Source organism: Heterodontus francisci, chromosome 8 (genome assembly GCF_036365525.1).
Source record: "Heterodontus francisci isolate sHetFra1 chromosome 8, sHetFra1.hap1, whole genome shotgun sequence".
Taxonomy (NCBI): domain Eukaryota; kingdom Metazoa; phylum Chordata; class Chondrichthyes; order Heterodontiformes; family Heterodontidae; genus Heterodontus; species Heterodontus francisci.
In genome coordinates this window covers 80588512-80612428 of record NC_090378.1, presented here as the reverse complement: position 1 = coordinate 80612428, position 23917 = coordinate 80588512, and the positions used below count along the sequence as shown (strand labels likewise).

Sequence of the window (23917 nt, the reverse complement as noted above, 5' to 3'; positions counted from 1 at the left end):
CTTCAATTGGACCTTTTAATTACCCCATTTAAAAAAAAAATTCATTCAAGATATGGGCATCGTTGGCTAGGCCAGCATTTTTACTGCCCATCTCTAATTGCCCTCGAGAAGGTGGTACTGAGCTGCCTTCTTGAACCGCTGCAGTCCATGTGAGGTAGGTACACCCACAGTGCTGTTAGGAAGGGAGTTCCAGGATTTTGACCCAGCAACAGTGAAGGAACAGCTATATAGTTCCAAGTCAGGATGGTGTGTGACTTGGAGGGGAACTTGCAGGTGGTGGTGTTCCCATGTGTTTGCTGCCCTTCTAGTTGGTAGAGGTCAGGGGTTTGGAAGGTGCTGTCTAATGAGCCTTGGTGCATTGCTGCAGTGCATCTTGTAGATGGTACACACTGCTGCCACTGTGCATCGGTGGTGGAGGGAGTGAATGTTTGTAGATGGGGTGCCAATCAAGCAGGCTGCTTTGTCCTGGATGGTGTCAAGCTTCTTGAGTGATGTTGGAGCTGCACCCATCCAGGCAAGTGGACAGTATTCCATCACACTCCTGACTTGTGCCTTGTAGATGGTGGACAGGCACTGGGGAGTCAGGAGATGAGTTACTCGCCTCAGGATTCCTAGCCTTTGACCTGCTCTTGTAGACACGGTATTTATATGGCTACACCAGTTCAGTTTTTGGTCAATGGTAGACCCCAGGATGTTGATAGTGGGGGATTCAGTGATGGTAATGCCATTGAATGTCAAGGGGAGATGGTTAGATTCTCTCTTGTTGGAGATGGTCATTGCCTGGCACTTGTGTGGCGTGAATGTTACTTGCCACTTATCAGCCCAAGCCTGGATATTGTCCAGGTCTTGCTGCATTTCTACACGGACTGCTTCAGTATCTGAGGAGTCACAAATGGTGCAATCATCAGCGAACATCCCCACTTCTGACCTTATGATTGAAGGAAGGTCATTGACAAAGCAGCTGAAAATAGTTGGGTTTAGAACACTACCCTGAGGAAATCCTGGAGTGATGTCCTGGAGCTCAGATGATTGACCTCCAACAACCATAACCATCCTCCTTTGCATCAGGTATGACTCCAGCCAGCGGAGGGTTTTCTCCCTGATTCCCATTGACTCCAGTTTTGCTAGGGTTCCTTGATGCCATACTCGGTAAAATGCTGCCTTGATGTCAAGGACAGTCACTCTCACCTCACCTCTTAAGTTCAGCTCTTTTGTCCATGTTTGAACCAAGGCTGTAATCAGGTCAGGAGCTGAGTGGCCCTGGCGGAACCCAAACTGAGCGTCACTGAGCAGGTTATTGCTGAGCAAGTGCTGCTTGATGGCACTGTTGATGACACCTTCCATCACTTTACTGATGATTGAGAGTAGACTGATGGGGTGGTAATTGGCCGGGTTGGACTTGTCCTCCATTTTGTGTACCGGACATACCTGGGCAATTTTCCACATTGCAGGGTCGATGTTAGTGTTGCAGCTGTACTGGAACAGCTTGACTAGGGGCGTGGCAAGTTCTGGAGCACAGGCCTTCAGTACTATTACTGGAATATTGTCAAGGTCCATAGCCTTTGTAGTATTCAGTGCCTTCAGTCATTTCTTGATATCACGTGGAGAGAATTGAATTGGCTGAAGTCTGGCATCTGTGATGCTAGGGACTTCCGGAGGAGGCTGGGATGGATCATCAACTAGGCACTTCTGGCTGAAGATTGTTGCAAACGCTTCTGCCTTATCTTTCACACTGATGTGCTGGGCTCCCCCATCATTGAGGATGGGGACACTCGTGGAGCCACCTCCTCTAGTTAGTTGTTTAATTATCCACCACCATTCACGGCTGGATGTGGCAGGACTGCAGAGCTTAGATCTGATCCGTTGGTTATGGGATCACTTAGCTCTGCCTATTGCATGCTGCTTACGCAGTTTGGCACATAAGTAGTCCTCTGTTGTAGCTTCACCAGGCTGATACCTCATTTTGAGGTATGCCTTGTGCTGCTCCTGGCATGCCCTCCTGCACTCCTCATTGAACCAGGGTTGGTCTCCTGGCTTGATGGTAATGGTAGATTGGGGGATATGCAGGGCCTTGAGGTTATAGATTGTGGTTGAGTACAATTCTGCTGCTGCTGATGGCCCACAGCACCTCATGGATGCCCAGTTTTGCATTGCTAGATCTGTTCGAAATCTAGCCCATTTAGCATGGTGATAGTGCCACACAACACGATGGACGGTATCCACAACGTGAAGGCGGAACTTCGTCTCCATAAGAGCTGTGCGGTGATCACCCCTGCCAAAACTGTCATGAACAGATGCATCTGCAGCAGGCAGATTGGTGAGGACGAGGTCAAGTATGTTTTTCCCTCGTGTTGGTTCCCCCACCACCTGCCGCAGACCCAGTCTAACAGCTACGTCCTTGAGGACTCGGCCAGCTTGGTCAGTAGTGGTGCTATCGAGCCACTCGGTGATGGACATTGAAGTCCCCCACCCAGAGTACATTCTGCGCCCTTGCCACCCTCAGTGCTTCCTCCAAGTGGTGTTCAACATGGAGGAGTACTGACTTATCAGCTAAGGGAGGGCATTAGGTGGTAATCAGTAGGAGGTTACCTTGCCCATGTTTGACCTGATGCCATGAGACCTCATGGGATCCAGAGGCAATGTTGAGGACTCACAGGGCAACTCTCTCCCGACTGTATACCACTGTGCCACCACCTCTGCTGGGTCTGTCCTGCCGGTGGGACAGGACATACCTGGGGATAGCGATGGCAGTATCTGGGACATTGTCTGTCGGGTATGATTCCGTGAGTATGACTATGTCAGGCTGTTGCTTGCCTAGTCTGTGGGATAGCTCTCCCAACTTTGGCACAAGCCCCCAGCTGTTAGTCAGGAGGACTTTGCAGGGTCGACAGGCCTGGGTTTGCCGTTGTCGTTTCCGGATCCTAGGTCAATGCCGGGTGGTGTGTCCGGTTCCATTCCTTTATTGGTCACCCTCCTCCAGTCGTTGCCCTTCCTGCTCATAAAATGCCCTGGCAGTGGAAATGCATCAGCGTGCCCTCCTATGCAGCTCCCTGACATTTTACTGGCCCCCTCCCCATCTCCTAGCCCGCCACCCGGGGGCCAGTAAAATCATGTCTATAGAATTTCCCATGCAGATTCAGTCTGTTGCTAGCTCTGATACAATTTCCTCCCTTTCAATTCTTTTTCAACATTGTCATTTCTTGCTGTCCTGTCGGCTCTGACTCCTTCTGGTGCCTGGTTCCAAGATGCTAACACCCTTTGGTAACTTCTCACAATGCCCATTCTTCATGTGGGAGCCTAAATAGTGAGTGCCTGCAGGTTTTCTTCAGCCTGTCCACACACAAACATAAACTAGATATCATTAAACAGTAGGAATCCCTGGCTTATTTACTCCTCTCTAGCACATAAGTGTTCAGGCGCATGGTTGTATTGTACATCAGCTCAGATCAGGAGTCTCAGCACAAAGTGGGAATTGAGTCTGGAACTTGCTGCTCTGAACAGCTCAGCTATGCGCTGCTTTTAGTAGCTACGCCATCCAAGGAGGCACTTTCTGTCACTAATAAGTTTTCATCTCCAACCGAGCAAACTGAAAAACAAGGAAATTAATTTTACCAATATTTTATTGGTAATTTCAATTTCATTTGAATTAGCTTTCATGTAGTATTGGGCAGGTGCTTGCATCTCCAAAACTGCTTAATAATGATCGATAACATGGGACATAAACATTGGTCTCTCCTTTCAATCACTGTTAGCAAATTAAGTGTGATATCTTCACATTTAAACAGAATCTCAATCCACAGTTTTAAAGGGCGGTATCATTTTAAATTTACATTTTACATTTTTTTGGGGGAATAATAGTGACAAAAAGCCTCAAATTCTTTATGAAGAAGGGATGTGTCTCAGGCTTCGAACTTTCCCCTTTTTTCTGGTTGAGTCTTGAGTTGGCCAGGCTATTTAAGACCTGTAATAAAGGAGCAAAATTGAGAATCTATTATCATTATTTGATCATAGTATTTTAAATAAAGTGTTCTGATTGACTAAGTATGGTGCACACTTCCTTCATTAAAGGTGACCTAATAGGGGTGTCAGTTAATTAGTTGCACCATAACTATTGATAGTTTCGATTTACAATTTGAAGTTAACATATATTAAGACATAAATCAATCCATATTTTTTCCTGTATATAATTCTGAACAGACCTCAGAAGAATCCTCGACTTTTCTTTCCTTTTACAGGATTCCACTGTGTTCGATGTTTAAATTAAGCATTCTTTAACAATGTCAATCATTTAAAGCAAATCTCCAGGCTCCAATGTCAGCTCATTGAGCAGAAGTCCCTGCAATCCAGCATTCCCAGGAATAATCAATTTGGGTAGTTTCCAGTTGCCTGAAAGCAGTCTTTGTTTCCTCTGGAGGGATTCTTAGCTACTGTTTAAAAAAATGTTTTGATTTGTTGAATGCTGGGAGCTATCTTCCAATCAAGGCAGGTGAGAAGCTCCCAGGTTTCTGTTGGTACCATTGTATAACTGTACAGTGTGACTGACAATGACACAAACCAATCACACATACCATGAAGACACCAGTTATACGCTTAGACCATCACGCCAGTTAAGGGGCGGGTTGGATAGAGCAAAAATACCACAGAGGCAATTGATGAATGTGATTGGCTCAAAAGTTTTCTTTTCATCAATAAATTCAAAGGAAGTGCCAGGACAACAACAATGTTTACATGAGGAGGAAAGAAGACAATACAAATAAAGAAGCCGCAATTAGACAATGCCAAGCTTGTAGACTGTAGGAGGAAGGAAAGAGTGAAGGAGGTAAGGAGCTCCATAATTGTCAGGCCTGAAAAAAGAATAAGTGAAAATAGGAGGTGGTCAACAATGGGAGGAACAAATTGGATGAACAGCTGAGCAATGAAAAGGATGAAAGGGGAGGGACAATAAGATAAAGTTCAAGAGATTGTTAAAAATTAGATATAGGAAATAGAGAGTGAGAGTTAAAAAGTCACTGGAAAACTTATGGGACTTGGAAGTGTCTGAAAGATGGTAGCAGTTTTACCATTTGGCAATCCAAACAGATGCACTACCTAATTAGTCACATAGTTATATAAGGAGCTAAAGTTGAAAGCTGACTGGCTACAGTCATAGTTCCATTTGCCAACCCAGTTATTCAAATATTGAGCAAGCAATCAGACTGCAATATTTTTTACACAGATATATAAAAAGCATTACCTTATATTGAAACGTTTCTCTGCATCACTAGAAGACAAAAACAGAAAATATATTCATGTATATCTCAGCTCTCAAATAACTGAAGTATTGTGTAATAATCTGGATCAATGTATATTGAGGAATAACTTACAAACTGATCATTGTGATAGATCTGAAATCTCCTTTCCACGGACTTTAAACCACACCGTTGCTATTGCATTTCTATTTGACTCTTATTTTAAATGTTGCAACTTATTAGTCAAAGGACATAACAATTAATTTATAGTTGAACTTCCATTATCTCCCATCATGCCATATGCCAGGATTTTCACAATTAAAAATCTTTCACAAGACACTGCCTTATTGCACATCTCGATAACTCCAATATCCTGCTGTCTAGCTCAAACTCGCTCAAGAAAGATTGAATTCAGATTTTGTAATTTGTATGGCTCTTGGCTTTATATTCACATTCCAAGGCTATTACTGTATCTAATGTTCAAGAAAACAAAATGCAGACTTTTGATTACTCACTAATCGCCAATACCCATCAGGTGGGATCTCCTTCACAATTGCAGATAATATAGATTCCATTGTGTAAGAACATAAGAAAACAGGCAATCAAGAAATAGCCATTGAGAATATCAAGCTTAGTTCTTACTCAGACTCCATAATCCACTTTATCATAATATCCACTCCATCCATTTAATCTCCTGAGAAAAGGTGATACAAAATGTCACCCTTAACTTCTACAAAGTAAATTCAGATCAAGGAAAACTCGAGAATATCTGAATTAAATTATTCACGCTTGACATGTTGTGTTCTAGGATTATTTATTTATTTGGTGCAAGCAACTCAGGATCTGTCACGTTGCATTCATTGTCTGATATTCTCCACCTGTACTTATCTTTAGAATCCCCAAACTCCATTCCAGGCCTGATATTCAGCCAACTGTTTTAAATCGCAAATCTTGAAGTTTGTAGGTTCCTGTTCCTGCAACTCCATTCAAAATGGCAGTTTAAATGCAATAAACTGGGATATCTTATCTAACTTGGGCGGCACAGTGGCGCAGTGGTTAGCACCACAGCCTCACAGCTCCAGGGACTCGGCTTCGATTCTAGGTACTGCCTGTGCTGAGTTTGCAAGTTCTCTCTGTGACCGCGTGGGTTTTCGTCGGGTGCTCCGGTTTCCTCCCACAGCCAAAGACTTGCAGGTAAATTGGCCGTAGTAAATTGCCCCTCGTGTAGTTCGGTGGTAGGGAATTTGGGATTACTGTAGGGTTAGTATGAATGGGTGGTTGTTGGTCGACACAGACTCGGTGGGCCGAAGGGCCTGTTTCAGTGCTGTATCTCTAAATGAAATGAAAAAAATGAACTTGCAGAGGAACTAGCCACAGAAAAGTCAAATAAATGGCAAACAGATGCTAAAATCGAAACTGAGCCATATAGTCCTAGATTGTCTGTTTAACTAAGTTTGTCTGAATCAAAAGGTTATGAGTTCAATCCCTGCTCCCGGACTTGGAATAACTATCTTAGCTCCGATGTAGTACTAAGAGAGTGCTGCATTATTGAAGGTGCTGTTAACTGAGACCCCATCTGTCTCCTCCAGTGGATCCTACTGGAAGAACAAGGAATAAAAGCAAAATACTGCGAATGCTGGAAATCTGGAATAAAACAAGAAACGCTGGAAATACTCAGCAGGTCTGGCAGCATCTGTGGAGAGAGAAGCAGAGTTAATGTTTCAGGTCAGTGACCCTTCTTCAGAACTGGCAGATATTAGAAATGTAAAAGATTTTAAGCAAGTAAAGTGGGGGTGGGGCTAGAGAGAACAAAAGAGAAGGTGTTGATTGGACAAGGTCACAGAATAGCTGACCAGAAGGTCATGGAGCAAAGACAAACAATAAGTTAATGGTGTGCTGAAAGACAAAGCATTAGTACAGATAGGGTGTTAATGGACTGAAAACTGAACAGCCACAAGCCCAAACATGAAAAAAACACAGTGGGTAGGCACAGTAGAAACAAACTGAACAAACTAAAATAAAATAAAAAGAAAAAAGAAAAAATAACTAAAAATAAAAATAAAATGGGGGGCCCGTCATGCTCTGAAATGATTGAACTCAATGTTCAGTCCAGCAGGCTGTAGCGTGCCTAATCGATAAATGAGATGCTGTTCCTCGAGCTTGCGTTGATGTTCACTGGAACACTGCAGCAATCCCAGGACAGAGATGTGAGCTTGAGAGCAGGGGTGTGTTTTGAAATGGCCAGCAACAGGAAGCTCGGGGTCATGCTTTCGGACTGAGCGGAGGTGTTCCGCAAAGCGGTCACCCAGTCTGCGTAGGACTCCCTAATGTAGAGGAGACCACTCTATGAACAGCGAATACAGTACATTACATTGAAAGAAGTACAAGTAAATCGCTGCTTCACCTGAAAGGAGTGTTTGGGGCCTTGGATAGTGAGGAGAGAGGAGGTAAATGGGCAGGTATTACACCTCCTGCGATTGCAGGGGAAGGTGCTGTGGGAAGGGGATGAGGTGATGGGGGTATAGAAGGAGTGGACCAGGGAGTTGCGGAGGGAACGATCCCTTCGGAATGCTAACAGGGGAAGGGAGGGGAAGATGCTTTTGGTAGGGTCATCACGCTGGAGGTGGCGGAAATGGCGGAGGATGATCCTTTGGATATGGAGGCTGATGGGGTGGAAAGTGAGGACAAGGGGAACCCTGTCACGGTTCTGGGAGGGAGGGGAAGGAGTGAGGGTAGAGGTGCAGGAAATGGGTCGGACACGATTGAGGGCTCTGTCAACCACAGTGGGGGCGGAATCCTCAGTTGAGGAAAATGGAAGACATTTCAGAAGCGCTGTCATGGAAGGTAGAATCATCAGAGCAGATGCGTCGGAGATGGAGAAACTCGGAGAATGGAATGGAGTCCTTACAGGAGGCAGGGTATGAAGAAGTGCAGTCGAGGTAGCTGTGGGAGTCGATGGGCTTATAATGAATATTAGTAGACAGCCTATCCCAGAGATGGAGACAAAGAAGTCGAGGAAGGGGAGGGAAGTGTCAGAGGTGGACCATGTAAAGGTGAGAGAAGGGTGGAAATTAGAAGCAAAGTTGATAAAGTTTTCCAGTTCGGGGCGGGAGCAGGAAACGGCACCAGTACAGTCATCAATGTACTAGAAAAAGAGTTGGGGGAGGGGGCTTGAGTAGGACTGGAACAAGGAATGTTCAACATATCTCACAAAAAGACAGGCGTAACTAGGGCCCACGCGGGTACCCATAGCAACACCTTTTACTTGGAGTTGTCCTGGTCAACATTCCTCCCAGAACTAGAAGCACAGATTGAGCTGCTATTTATTGTGATAATAATGATCATAGTGTCATAGAGTTATACAGCACAGAAACAGGCAATTCGGCCCATCGTGTCTGTGCCAGCCATCAAGCACCTATCTATTCTAATCCCATTTTCCAGCACTTGGCCCGCAGCCTTGTATGCTATGGCATTTCAAGAGCTCATCTAAATACTTCTTAAATGTTGTGAGGGTTCCTGCCTCTACCACCTCTTCAGGTAGTGTGTTCCAGATTCCAACCACCCTCTGGGTGAAAAAACTTTTCCTCAAATCCCCTCTACTCCTCCTGCCCTTACCTTAAATCTATGCCCCCGATTATTGATCCCTCTGCTAAGGGAAAAAGTTTCTCCCTATCTATCCTATCAATGCCCCTCATAATTTTGTATACCTCAATCAGGTTCCCCCTCACCCTTCTCTGCTCTAAGGAAAACAACCCTAGCCTATCCAGTCTTTCTCCATAGCTGAAATGCTCCAACCAGGCAACATCCTGGTGAATCTCCTCTGCACCCTCTACAGTGCAATCACATCCTTCCTATATTGCGGTGACCAGAACTGTACACAGTAGTCCAGCTGTGGCCTAACTAGCATTTTATACAGATCCATCATAACCTCCCTGCTGGAAGTCCCTGGTGGGGCTAACAGTGCTTATTTATGGGCAAATTAGACAGCAACTTACAGCAAGTGGAGATGCACAGTTAAATATGAAAATCTGGAAGTTGCGGTCGGAGGTGTGCCATTCCTCCATAAGGAAACAAAAATGGCATCTTGTCGTCTGGCTCCCCGTTCAAATGTATGGAATGATATGAAGTGCCTGCACTGATGTTGCAGATACACACTAAACTCATAACAGAAAGAGCTTATCCATTCCTTTCTCGAACTGAAAATTAACTTTTACAAGTGTAGAGTCTTATTCCTTCAGCTTTTAATTAGTGTTAGAGATTTTAAAAAGGTTAACTAATTTCTGTTTTTTAAACTTTTTCTGTCTCTTTTATCTCTCTCTCCATCCAATCGTTCTTTTCCTCTCTTTACTTCATTTTCTGTACCTGATTTGACATTGAATTTACTACTCGAAGTTATACTTCCTTGTTCAGACTGAGCTGCTCAGTTTGCATGGTTAAGGAAATACACAGTTGTTCGTCCTCTTCCCAGGTGCCCTGGTTGGACATCCTACTGACAATAACTTGCCATGCAAAACCCATAGAAAGTCTAAGGACAAGTGGAAGTCTAACCATGGGTACGCAAAGCAAAATCTGTTAGTGTGTAAAATGACTGCTGTGTTTGACTAGGTAACAACTCCAAAGCTTTGAAATGAGGCCCTCTGCTTTTTCCTGTCGCAGACTGCAAATTACCAGCATTGTATTTTTGCATACTATTTCACCCTTGCTTTCAGGTTTTGCCCGGCATCAGACATCATTCCCTGTCTGGGCAGACAATCTGACCATAAACCTGCATCATTTCCATTTGGTCATCAATTATTCATTAAGCTAGTAAATCTTTCCCAGTTATATTAATAGCCCATGGACAAAATTGCCACACAAAATGTGTAGAGAGAGAAATTTGGGTAATAACCCATCAAAGAATAAAAAGGTGAAATTTTAAAAAAGCATTACCTTTCTTTCGATAGTGTTTGATAATCCAGACACCAAAAGGCACAGAAATTAAGCAGGCTGATAAAGCAGCGGCAGTACTGATAAATTCCGTAGATATGTGTTGTTCCTGCGGACTGCCTAAAACAGGAAAAAAACTGCAAATATGATGGCTAGAATACAGAAAAGAGAAAGGACATGAAGTTATGGTTTGGGGCTGAGTTGGACAGTGCAGGAACTTATGTTTGGTGGTCTGGACTGTCAACTAATCTCAGCTAAAATGTAGGCAGAGGCGCTTGAATTAGCTTCAGCATCACTGAGGGAGGCAGAAGAAAAAAATAACCAGCCAGTAGCCCAACTGCTGATCATTATCCAATTACTGCTGCTGGAAAATAGATGAGTAGATCTGAGATATGTGAGGACAGGATGGGACTGGGCTGTGGTACCCCACATGGGAATAGAATGGGCATCTGAACTTGAAGGTGATGGTGTTCCCATGTACTCATTGCCCTTACCCTTCTGGATGTTAAAGGAGATTACAGTTTTAGAGGGAGCTGCTGAAGAAACCTTGGTGAGTTACTGCATAGTTGCCTGTAGATAATACACAATGTAGCTATGATTCAGTGGTGTGTTTCGGCTGGGTGTTTAATTTTAGCGGGACTTTTTCACAGTTCACAGTGAAAATAGTATTGTATACATGGCACATTGATATTCACCCACAGTGGTGAAGTGCTGATCAAACAGATTGCTTTGTCCTGGATTGTGTCAAGCTTCTTCAGTGTTGTTGAAGTTGCATCCATCCAGGCAAGTGGAAAATATTCCATCACACCCCTGACTTGTGCCTTGTAGATGGTGAAAAGGCTTTGAAGAGTCAGGATGTGAGCCACTTGTTGTTTGATCGCTTTAAGAGTGATGTTCCTTTAAGAACTTAGTATGCTGATGAGTTAAATACCAGGATGTAGTCTTGTGACTAGAAGCCACAGGCACTCTACACTGCAAAACCCTGGACAAAGGTTCTGTATATAGTTTGCTCTGTATTGTATTAGTTTTAGCTGTTAATAAACCTTCTAGAGATCTTCAAGAAACTGGAATCCACGTACCTCATTGTGTTGCTTAGGATAACACAAAGAAATGCATGACATGGTGGCAACAGTGGTGTACAGTGGTGATTGCTTTCTTTAAAAGACAAGATACAAGCTTGAAGGCTATGGGTGAAATAGCAAATAAGATTTAGAAGCAGTACCAGAAGTCAGAAGTTCCCGTAGTACAAAAAACAGAAGAAAATAAGGCTTACTTACTCCACAAATTGTGAATATATTTGGCCTGGGCAAGCAGCCAGCTGAGTTGGGACTGTGCTATTTAAAATTTAAAGGGCTATTGGGAGCCCCGCACAAAACAAAGAAAAAGCACGCCTAAATTCAAACAAGAAAAAAAGAGCGGACTGTGATTGGGAACAGCCTAGAATCAATAGAACAGTTTTAAATCACAAATAGAAAAGTCATAATAAGTACAATGGTGAAGACACATACAGAACTAAACAAAGTGAAACATAAAGCAGAAAGCACAGCAGATACACTGCTGGAGGCACATACAGAGTATCCTTATAGTAATAGGATTTCTGAAACATCTTTGCATATCCATAGTGTCCGAACAAGGCAAAAGAACAGCAGAAGGGTGCATATCAGATTTCCCAGCATGAACGGGGAGGCAGTGGCATAGTGGTATTGTCACCAGACTAGTAACCCAGAAACTCAGGGTATTGTTCTGGGGACATGGGTTTGAATCCCACCATGGCAGAAGGTGGAATTTGAATTCAATTATTAAATTTGGAATTAAAAGCTAGTCTAATGATGGCCATGAAACCATTGTTGACTGTTGTAAAAACCCATCTGGTTCACTAATGTCCTTTAGGGAAGGAAATCTGCTGTCCTTACCTAGTCTGGCCTAAATGTGACTCCAGGCCAACAGCAATGTGGTTGACTCTTACATGCCCTCTGAAATAGCCTAGCAAGCCACTCAGTTGTATCTGACCACTACGAAGTCAATAAGGAATGAAACTGGACGGACAACCCGACATTGACCTAGGCACCAGAAACGACAACGGCAAACCCAGCCCTGTTGCCCCTGCAAAGTCCTCCTTACTAACATCTGAGGGCTTGTGCCAAAGTTGGGAGAGCTGTCCCACAGACTAATCAAGCAACAACCTGAATTTGTTATACTCACTGAATCATACCTTACAGACAATACCCCAGACACCACAATCACCATCCCACTGCCAGCGGTGGTAGTAGAAGCAGATACATTAGGGACATTTAAGCGACTCTTGGATAGGTACATGGATGATAGTAGAATGAAGGGTATGTAGGTAGTTTGATCTTAGAGTAGGTTAAAGGCTCAGCACAACATCGTGGGCCGAAGGGCCTGTACTGTGCTGTACTGTTCTATGTTCTATGTTCTATCTGTCCATGACAGTATTGGTAGGAGTGACCACCGCACAGTCCTTGCGGAGACAAAGTTCCGTCTTCAGATTGAGGATACCCTCCATTGTGTTGGGTGGCACTACCAACATGCTAAATGGGATAAATTTTGAACAGATCTATCAATACAAAACTGGGCATCCATGAGGCACTGTGGGCCATCAGCAGCAGCAGAATTGTACTCAACCACAATCTGTAACCTCATGGCCTGGCATATCTCCCACTCTACCATTACTATCAAGCCGGAGAATCAACCCTGGTTCAATGAGGAGTGCAGGAGGGCATGCCAGGAGCAGCACCAGGCATACCTCAAAATCAACCTGGTGAAACTACAACCCAGGACTACTTGCGTGCCAAACAGCGTAAGCAGCATACAATATACAGAGCTAAGCGATCCCATAACCAACGGATCAGATCTAAGCTCTGCAGTCCTGCCACATCCAGTCGTGAATGGTGGTGGCCAATTAAACAACTTGCTGGAGGAGATGGCTCCACAAATATCACCATCCTCAATGACGGGAGAGCCCAGCACATTTGTGCGAAAGATAAGGCTGAAGCATTTGCAACAATCTTCAGCCAGAAGTGCCGAGTGGATGATCCATCTCAGCATCCTCCTAAGGTCCCCAGCATCACTCTGCGTGATATCAAGAAACGACTGAAGGCATTGGATACTACAAAGGCTATGGGCCCTGACAACATTCCAGCAATAGTACTGAAGACCTGTGCTCTAGAACTTGCTGTGCCTCTAGCCAAGCTATTCCAGTACAGCTACAACACTGGCATCTACCCAGCAATGTGGAAAATTGCCCAAGTATGTCCTGTACACAAAATCCAACCCATCCAATTACTGCCCCATCAATCTACTCTCAATCATCAGTAAAGTGATGGAAGGTGTCATCAACAGTGCTATCAAGCAGCACTTGCTTAGCAATAACCTGCTCAGTGACGCTCAGTTTGGGTTCCGCCAGGGCCACTCAGCTCCTGACCTGATTACAGCCTTGGTTCAAACACGGACAAAAGAACTCAACTCAAGAGGTGAGGTGGAGTGACTGCCCTTGACATCAAGGCAGAATTTGACCGAGTATGGCATCAAGGAGTCCTAGCAAAACTGGAGTCAATGGGAATCGGGGGGAAAACTCTCCACTGGTTGGAGTCGTACCTAGCACAAAGAAAGATGGCTGTGGCTGTTGGAGATCAAACATCTCAGATCCGTGTAGAAATGCAGCAAGACATGGACAATATCCAGGCTGATAAGTGGCAAGTAACATTCATGCCACACAAGTGCTAGCCAATGACCATCTCCAACAAGAGAGAATCTAACCATCTCCCCTTGACATTCAATGGCATCACCATCACTGTGTCCCCCACTATCAACATCCTGGGGGGGTTACCATTGACCAGAAACTGAACTGGAGTAGCCATATAAATACAGTGGCTACAAGAGCAGGGCAGATGCTAGGAATCCTGCGGCGAGTAACTCACCTCCTGACCCCCCAAAGCCTGTCCGTGATCTACAAGGCAAAAGTCAGGAGTCTGATGGAATACCCTCCATTTGCCTGGATGGGTGCAGCTCCAACAACACTCAAGAAGCCTGACACCATCCAGGACAAAACAGCCCACTTGATTGTCATCCCATTCACAAATATTCACTCCCTCCACCACCAACGCACAGTGGCAGCAGTGTGTACCATCTACAAGATGCACTGCAGCAACACACCAAGGCTTAGACAGCACCTTCCAAACCCGCGACCTCTGCCACCTAGAAGGACAAGGGCAGCAGATGCATGGGAACACCACTACCTGCAAATTCCCCTCCAGGCCACACTCCATCCTGACTTGGAATTATATTGCCGTTCCTTCATTGTTGCTGGGTCAAAATCCTGGAAATCTCTCACACCAGAGAAGCAGGCCATGAAAATACTGATAGCAGTTGAAAATGAGGGGTTACACAGAGTCAATACCTCTGGCTTATCTGAAGAGTACCAGAAAGATACCACAAAGATATGGATAGTGCTAGATGATCAGCTTCGGGTCAGAGTGAATTTTAGAATTGATGTCCTACAGGCAACAGCCACAGGAATTAATAGATCATCTCATCAGTAGATCCCCTAGTAAGAGCAATGAATGCGATTTTTCAGAAACTGAACTGTCGGAGTGAATAATAGAGCTGGTGATTGTCTCGACATTTATTGAAGCGTTTCAAAAAGACCTCTTGGGGAAAAAAGAAAGGTCACAGAATTGATGTGCTGCTAGTAGATGGCAGGAAATATGAAGCCATTATAGCCGGACAAAAGCATCTGCAAAGCACTAGGTGCAGCCAACAGTATCGGCACGGTAACCAGGTCACAATAAGCAAACAAGCTGTGTGGTAAGTGTGGTTTGTCCCACTCACCGCAAAGATGTCCTGCATTTCAAGATCTGTGCAAGGTATGCGGTGCAAAAGGACACTGGGCGCCCCCATGCAAGAAATCTGGCTCCAAAAATGCAGCCAGAAGTCACAGTAGAACACAAACAAACAGAAAACAGGGCAACAGAAGCAATTAAAGTGCCAGAGACCTGCGTAAATGCAAGCCGATACACAAAGTCCACAGTGAAACAGAGCCGAGACAAGACTTAGCGAGAAGCCATCAGTCAAAAGATGAGCAGACGTTTCACATTGTGAGCCTGACACATCATGTTGATGAAGTCAAACAACTGGAAGCTTTCACTACTATTAACTTCATGTGCCCAAAGAAAGCTGGCAAACACATACTTAGGGTTAAGATTGACACCAAAGCTAGTGCAAATATCCTACCAGTCCTAATCCTGAAGGATATGCACCGGAGTCATTGGAAATCAATGATACAACTGACAACTGCAAAGCTATCTGCATACAATGGGTCACCCATCCCTTGAAGTGGCACACTAACAATGCAATGTAGCTATGGAAAGTTGACATGGAAACCACAAATATTTTACCTGGTAGACATCAGTGGACCAGCAGTGGCAGGACTACCAGCATGTACGTACCTCAACATTGTGACTCTCCATGAGATCACAAGGTATCCGTTACAGCAGTACCTGCATTACAACAAATGTACCCAGACAGGTTCGACGCCATTGGAGATTTCAAAGGTGATGCCGTACTGCACCTCAGAGAGGAAACAATTCTGTCACATCCTCAACTGCAATCAGAAACAGCCAAGACCCACAACTGAAGGTACTGTGGAGAGTCATCATAGAAGGATGGCCTGATACGATAAAAGAGGTGACAGAAACTCTCAGATGTTTTTTGCCTTATAGCGATGAACTCAGTATCTCGAGAGGCGTCACCTTCAAAGGAAAACAAGTGATTGTGCCCAAAGTTCTCCGACAGGGCATCTTGTCACAACTTCACCAAGGTCATATGGGTTTAGAGCAAATGAGATGACTGGCACAAGACTCTGTTTATTAGCTATGAATCAATGGTGACATTGAAAAGTTAGTGAGGATGTGTGAGGCATGCCAGAGCCACCAGTCACAACAGCATAAAGAACCTCTACACCCTCACAAGAGTTTGTCAGTCCCTTGGTCTAAAATCGCCACTGATCTATTTATCGTGAATGGAGACAACTTCATCTTAGTTACCGATTATTTCTCCAAATTTCCAGTTTCAGACAGGTAAAAGACACTTCAAGCGCAGCTGTCACAGACACATTGAGTGCCATATTCAGTCTGTTTTGTGCAACTGAAGAAATTATTTCTGACAATGGGCCACAGTATACAGGCAGACCTTTCAGGGATTTGTTTGCCAAATGGGGCGTAAACCATGTGATGTCCTGACCACATTACCCTAGATTTAATGGTCTTGCCGAGCGAACGGTTTGCACAGTTACATCACTTATCCTGAAGTGTAGGACAATGATTCAAGACTTTTGTGTTGCCATGTTATAACTCAGAGCTACACCTATGGATATGGGCTTACCGTCGCCAGCAGAGATCATGTTTGGCAGGCAAGTGAGAATGATTCTGCCAAGCCGTCATCTGTCTAAATTCTTTGAGATGCAGGAGACACTGCTCAAAAAACAAGGGAGAATGAAAGGTCATACACCACACAACGAGAACATGGTTACCCGCAGAGGTATCCAAAGTATGCAGTGAGCCTAGGTCTTACGAGGTTACAATGCGTAACGGAGCAGTGTTGAGGAGGAACCAAAGCCAATTAAGCGAAATGTGCAATACTCCGAAAGACCACACTCCAATGATGAGGGTGTGACAGAACAACAGGACAATAACCAACACATCGACAACACGTCTGCAAACCAAGAACCGCAAAGGGTGAAATCCACATCCCCAAAATGTTATACCATAACAAATTCTGGAAGAGTTGTCAAACCACCAAAACAATATACGGACACTTAAGCTTCTGCACTTGTAAATTTCACAATCCCTATCTTTATACTTGTAAATTTTATCAACTCTATCCCTGTATAACTAATTTTGATATTATCCAATTTTATGTGTTTTTACTTGAAGCATACGAGTTTTATTTTTGGGAAAAAAAAGGGGATGTTGTATTATCGTTTTAACCGTGAAGTCCCTTTCAGAACTTAATATGCTAAGGAGCTAAGTAGCAGGATGTAGTCTTGTGACTAGAAGTCACAGGCACTCTGCACTGCAATATGCTGGACAAAGATTCTGCAAATAGTTTGCTCTGTATTGTATGTACTGGTTTAGCTGTTAAGAAACTTTCTAGAGATCTTCAAAGAAACTGGAATCCACGTACCTCTTTGTGTTGCTTAAGATAACACAAAGAAACGCATGACACATTTCATGTTAATGCCTATAACTTGAGTCCTTCTTAAAAAGTTAACATGTATAAATTCACCAAAAAGCCATTTGAGCCTGGCCCAGCACACTGCCTTCTGGGCCTTCCCTTTGTGACTCACCCACTCCTGCATTGCCTTCAAACATCAGCTCGTGATGCATTCCACTAACCTAGTGGCCGGTGGGCCTACCCTTGTTGATGCACTGGGGAAGAACGTCCATCCAAGAACATCACGTTTGCTCTGAAACTGACTCAGGAAAAACCCTTTGATTGCTGGCCCCAGCTCCTGGATCATCACTAGGGGCTTGTTGAAATCTCAATGGTAACCTCCACACAAACTGTGCACTAAGCATTTGGAATGTGCTCCTTCCCACTGAATTTAAGAACTTTCAAAGCCCTGGTGGCATAAACAAAACTCACCAGGCACCAATAGGGGAATGAGCACAGTTGCTGTTGCAATTCACAGGAATCAATCCCCAGGGTCATCCAGCACTACGAGATGCCATGCATACTATACTAACACTGTACCTTGTCAATGTAGTGTCTGCCAGTTATTGTAAATCAAGAACAATTTCAAGTAATAAATATTGTAACAGTTAAGAACATAAAAGGTTAAACCCAAATAAAAGAAGCTTATTATTAGGTGCAGAGTAGAAGCTCCATACTACAATTCCCGACATACCTACAATTTACCTTAATACGACTGTTGCTCATGCAGTATAAATTATTAGAAATAAGGTTTTGATTACTCTGAGTAAAATAAGGAAATTATGTTACAGTTCTAAAATAGTATAGGAAGGATCTATTATCTGACAATTACTAATGTAAGACAATGGGGGAAAATATCCCAAGAGACTGGTATTACGCCTAACGATGTTATGCTGTATATTTATTTGAAACCCCAGTACAATAACATCTAGGACCAGTGATGGTGAATGAGACATTTGAGATTTTTAAATTGTTTTTTAAAATATAAAACTCATGATCAATACTGATCGGTACCCCAGTTTGATTCAACACCCTCAGTGGACGGGGTGGGGTGGAATTATGGAAACAAGGACATATATTAAAACAGAATCTGGTTTACACTCTACCTTCACAAGTTGGTATTGGTGATGACCATGTTCCAGACTCCTCACACTGAACACTTGCAGGCCCATTCAATGAGAAACCTTCCACACAGCCAAAGTCACAAGATGAGCGGTAACTGAAGTTTCCAATTGGATGGGAACAGTTAATGTTCCCATTTTTAGTAATAGTTGGAACGTCACATGTCACAGCTGGAATAGAAGACTGAAAATTGAATAATCGTTCTAGAGCGGAAAGGATATATTTTCTGCTGTTTAACATTAGACAACAGCAGGAAATAAGAGACTGGTATCTAAGAGACTGGTATTACACACATGGGAGAAGATCACTCACCAATATTATGTTATACACATATTTGAAACCCCAGCACAATAACATCAAAGACCAGTAAAGATGAATTCCAATTGTTTATTCACTTCCTGGAATGACCTTCATAACTCATTCACACCAACACTGTTGGCATGGACAGAGGCAAAAGAAATCCCTGGGCCACTGGACTGTGAACTTGGTGAAATTACAGTTTTTCTTGAAAAACTACAATGAGGTAACAGCAAGGCAACAGTGCAGATATTTGAGATTTTTAACAAAAGCAAAATACTATGGATGCTGGAAATCTGAAACAAAATAGAAAATGCTGGAAATACTAAGCAGGTCAGGCAGCATCTGTGGAGAGAGAAACAGAATTAATGAGCCGGACTTTATTCCGGTGACAGGAGTTGCAGCGGCAGACCGGAAGATGGGAGGAGAAGCTGCATCGGCCCTCCGCCAGACCCCTGGTGCAATATAATGGTGGGCAGCTAACTAACTGCCTGCCATTGGGGGCACCATTCCTTTCAAGGACTAACTCCCAACTCCAGAGGTGCTGGCCAATTGGAAGGCCAGCAGCTCTGCAGTACTGGAAGCACCATTGGGAACGGAAGCCACTGCTGGTACTGGAGGAGGCCCTGCAAAACTGAGGACGTCGGAGACCCTAGGACAGGTAAGTGGGGTCAGGGTCACCAGGCCACTCTGGCAGGCCCTGGTGACAAGGTGGGGGTGGGGTGACATTCTTCCTGGGGTGGGGGGGGGGGTGGAGGTGGCCATTACTACTAGGGGGGGCCTCCAGGGTCATGGATTGTTTCCAAAGGAGGAGCTCCCGTGACTTCGCTAGGAGGCTGCCAGGTCTCAACTGGCAGTGTCACCCCATGGTGGCGGGTCCCTCCGTCCTCGACAAAATTGCGGTGGAGGCAAGAAGAGGCCACTAAGTGGCCATTAATTGGCTGCTTAAGGGCCTCAATTAGCCTGGCATGGGAAGACCATCCCGGGCCTTCCACGTCCCAAACAAAATGTCAGGGGGCCCTGGCAACATTGGCAACGGCGCCCCTTGCTTTTTTTTGCACCTCCCCCTGCCTCCGCCATCATGCCCATCTGCAAGGGCAGCATAAAATCCTATGAAACGTTAACTCTTTCTCTCTCCACAGATCCTGCCTGACCTGCTGAGTATTTCCAACATTTTCTATTTTTGTTTGAGATTTTTAATTTATTTTTCTTTCAATTTTCTCTCTCCAGTTCCAACACAAGATCAATACTGACCTGAACCCGACTTTGATTCAACACCCTCAGTGGGGCAGGGTGAGGTGGAATTATGGAAACAAGAACGTATATTAAAACAGAATCTAGTTCACACACTACCTTCACAGGTTGGTATTGGTGATGACCATATTCCAGACTCCTCACACTGAAGACTCACTGACCCATTCAATGAGAAACCTTCCACACAGCCAAAGTCACAAGTTGAGCAGTAACTGAAATTTCCAATCGGGTGGGAACAGTTCCTGTTCCCATTTCTAGGAATCTTTGGAACTTCACATTTCACAGCTGGAATGGAAGATTTAGAGTTGAATAATATTTGCATTTCTGTAAAAACTTACCAAGCAGGAATGTCTCAATGCACTTTCCACAGTACCTTAAAGATGAGAAGCTTTTCTTAATCTTTATTAATAAGAATTACAATTTAAATTGTGGAATCCTTTAGAAAAAGTGTTTTGACTGGTAATGAATAATAAACAGATTTATCTCAGAATATGCCTATCTATATTATAAATTAATTGGAAATAACATATGTAAAATTCTTTTAGCCACTGATGTCACATGTTAAGTCGTAAATGAAATCTTCGATGGGATGAGAACAATTCTTGAACCTTTGTCCAGGAACCTCATGACTTCCACATTTCAAAGCTGAAATATAAGTTAAGACACTTGACAGTAAATTCACTGCTGCCACTCCCCGATGGGGGACCACACTGGAAAGGAGTGTCAGTCAGAGATAAGGCAACAATGCTAGTTCTGATTCTCTGACCTGCGCTATCTTCAAGTGTACCTCCTTGATGCAAGTGCTGCATTGGTGAATTTACCCAATGACGTATACACAAACACACAAAAAGTTACTGTTATTCAGATATTCTTGTTAACACGTTCAAAAATCTGCTTCTGAATTTTCTCTTTCTATCAGTGAATCTTGCTTGGCCCTGTACCTGCACAGCTGGGTGTCTCTGCTGTCCACATTCCTATTGAATTGCACCGGAGAATCTGTGACCCCTGCACTGTAAACCCTGCTGCACAGTGGAAATTACATATGGAGTTGAAGCTGAAGTTTCCATGAGGATGGGTGCAGTTCATTGTCGCTTGGTTAGGAACATCGAGAGTGACACACTGTTCAACTGGACAGGAGATATTGGAAAGATGTGTTAGTTATTGTGTAATAAAGTTTGTATTTTGATTTTGGTGTGTACTTATAAAAGCATTCAATTTATTTTTTTCCAGGTTTATATTTTTTGAAGTCCTCATTCATCTTTAACCCATGCACCTTCGGCCTCTAAGAGGCGGGCAGGTGACCATGCCTCTCATGGTGCAGCTCAGCGAATGGCTACTGTGAGGTACATGAGAGCACTGAGGTAGCATCCTACTGACCTTTCCTCCTTCCTCTCCATATAATTGCACAGTGTGAAGGTGCTCAATGCTTTGCAGCGCTGTGACATCCGGATTTAAATTGTTATTTATTGATAGATATTTTCAGAACTAATTTAATATCAGTTTCTCAGTGGTGGGATGGTGCAGCCATGCCAGTGTTTTGATATATTAAGCATCAGAGTGTAAGGATATGATTCCTCACACTGGGAATTCTTCATTTCAGTAAACTGGCTCTTGCTCTCTTTTTCTTTCCCTTTCTCCCTTATTTACTTTTTGCTTTTTCTTTCTGCTTTTTCTTTATTCTTTATTCTCTCTTTCCTTCTTATTTACTTTTTCATGCTCTTGCTTTCTCTGTCTTTTATTCTTTGTTTTGCTCTCTCACTCATGCTCTCTCTGCCTCTCTCTCTACATATTGGATCAATTTATTGAACTTTCAGAAACTGTTCAATGTTCTGGTGTTAAAACATTCACTGATGGTGTCAGATCAATTTGCACCTCCCAGGAGCAGAATCTGCCTGAATCAAAATGCCTCTCAATGCACAAAACAGCTTATTACACAACATAATGTATATCTTTTAATTAGAATATTAAATTTGAAAACGACACAAGAAGCCGTGGGTTGAATTCACACACAATAATAAATGATTCCAAGCTTTGTTAAAGCAAAGGAGAAAATAATTTTGTATAAATATGATAAGCAATTCAGTACAATGTAATTTCAACCTTCAAGTCTTTCACAGTAATAGATAACATTGTTCTTACCAGATTCACATTCTGCTCCATAGAATCCTTCATCGCATTGACATGTATAATTTCCAATAATTTCCACACATTCTCCGTGATCACTGCATGAAGTAGGCTTGCAAGAAGCTGTTAGAAAAACCAAAATAAATCCATGTATGTGCAGGCAAACAAGGCTTTAGGGGGCAAACTTAAAGGGGGTCATTTTACGTGTCTGTGTACCTAACAATAAGCCTCATGCTGTGGGAGCACAAATCATCAAATTTAGGTATGCACTGCCTAGGAGTTTCCCAACATGCATTTTAATAGTCGGAAAGTCATTGGCACTGAATACCCAAATTTTTGATATGTACTACCACCCCCGCGCAAGGGCCCCCTCTGTAATGAAACAATGATTACAGAAGTGAGAATTTCACCCAGTGTGCACCACCACAGTTTATTATCCAGATGCTCATTTTGTATTGACTGGGCTCCAGACACTGTCTCCAGCTTCCTAATCCTAAAGCCTATAACACCATCAGTAAGTGCACCATGCATCTGTGGCATTCATGCTTATTCCGAAAGATTATTCCTAACATTTAACATCCTTTGAGTAAAGACATTTTTCTTACAGCACTAGTGGCTCGATGTGTAGTTGGGTGCAGACCAGATAATTCACATGTTCAGACCTGCGACCTCTACTGCCTAGAAGGACAAGGGCAGCAGATGCATGGGAACACCACCTGCAAGTTCCCATCCGAGCCACACACCATCCTGACTTGGAACGATATCACTGTCGCTAGGTCAAAATCCTGGAACTCCCTTCCTAACAGCACTGTGAGTGTACCTACTCCACATGGACTGCAGTAGTTCAAGAAGGCAGCTCACCACCACCTTCTCAAGGGCAATTAGGGATGGGCAATAAATGCTGGCATGGCCAGCGATGCCCACATCCCACAAAATAATTTTTTTTTAAATTCCCAGTCTATGTTTAGTAACTGATCTGTCAAGAAATTGGTGGTGGCATTACAGTTGTTCCTAATGACCTTTATCTAGGGTTGGGAAAAATCACCCTGTGTTCCTGCTGCTGATTATTAGAGTCAGTGACACATTCTGAAAGTGTATGTGTGAAAACATTGGGTGAGGACATGATGAGCCTCAGCTGTCATGGCCCCATGCTCATGTGACCGTCCAACACTCACTGGCAAGGCTGACATGTGGAGAATGCCCACTTATTTGAAGTGGCAAGGATAATTGGTGCCTACCGTGCATTATTCCTGTGAGGACTCAACATATTAAGGAGAAATAAGATGGGAGGAAAACTGCTGGGAGGAAAGAAAATTGAAGCGATTATGTGCAGAAGTCATCAAAAATAAATCTTGATGTTGGTCTTAAGTGAAATGTCGGTTGGCTCTACTCAACACCCATTTCTTTTGTGAATCTTTTTCTACCTATAAATTCCCCCTTTCCATTTTCTTGTCTCTGGTCACCACCTATAGCTAAGAGGACACATGTAATCAGAAGGTGGACCAGATGAACCAACAGACACTTGATCTGATTCCCCTGCCGTGGATAGATGACTGGACCGCCTGCTTGGTAATAATGGAGTTTAGAAACTCAGTTGAGTTGAAGCTCCTGTCTTCAACTCCTCCCCACCAATATGACCTGCCAGTCAATCCAGCATGGTGCAGACATTTATCAAATGGTCAAGTGCTAAGCAAACATTGCTTACAGCCTCCACTCAAGTAGCTGCACATGAAGAC

General features: G+C 43.7%; 1 protein-coding gene across 3 annotated transcripts in view; it reads right to left on the bottom strand.

Annotated features, from left to right (window-relative positions):
- Positions 1-3624: 3624 nt before the first annotated feature.
- Positions 3625-23917, bottom strand: part of LOC137372944 (P-selectin-like) — a 32587-nt gene continuing 12294 nt past the window's right edge. Inside the window, exons 4-10 of one of the 3 annotated variants that reach the window (XM_068037480.1) lie at positions 22197-22304; positions 20999-21184; positions 20157-20342; positions 18491-18676; positions 10158-10274; positions 5234-5260; positions 3626-3961 (exon numbers count right to left, since the gene is read on the bottom strand). In XM_068037480.1, the coding sequence (XP_067893581.1) occupies positions 5235-5260; positions 10158-10274; positions 18491-18676; positions 20157-20342; positions 20999-21184; positions 22197-22304 (809 nt within the window). In that variant the 3' untranslated portion in view covers positions 3626-3961; position 5234. Of the gene's footprint in view, positions 3962-5233; positions 5261-10157; positions 10275-18490; positions 18677-20156; positions 20343-20998; positions 21185-22196; positions 22305-23917 lie in introns of all 3 variants that reach the window. The other 2 variants (XM_068037481.1, XM_068037482.1) reach the window with 2 other exon arrangements.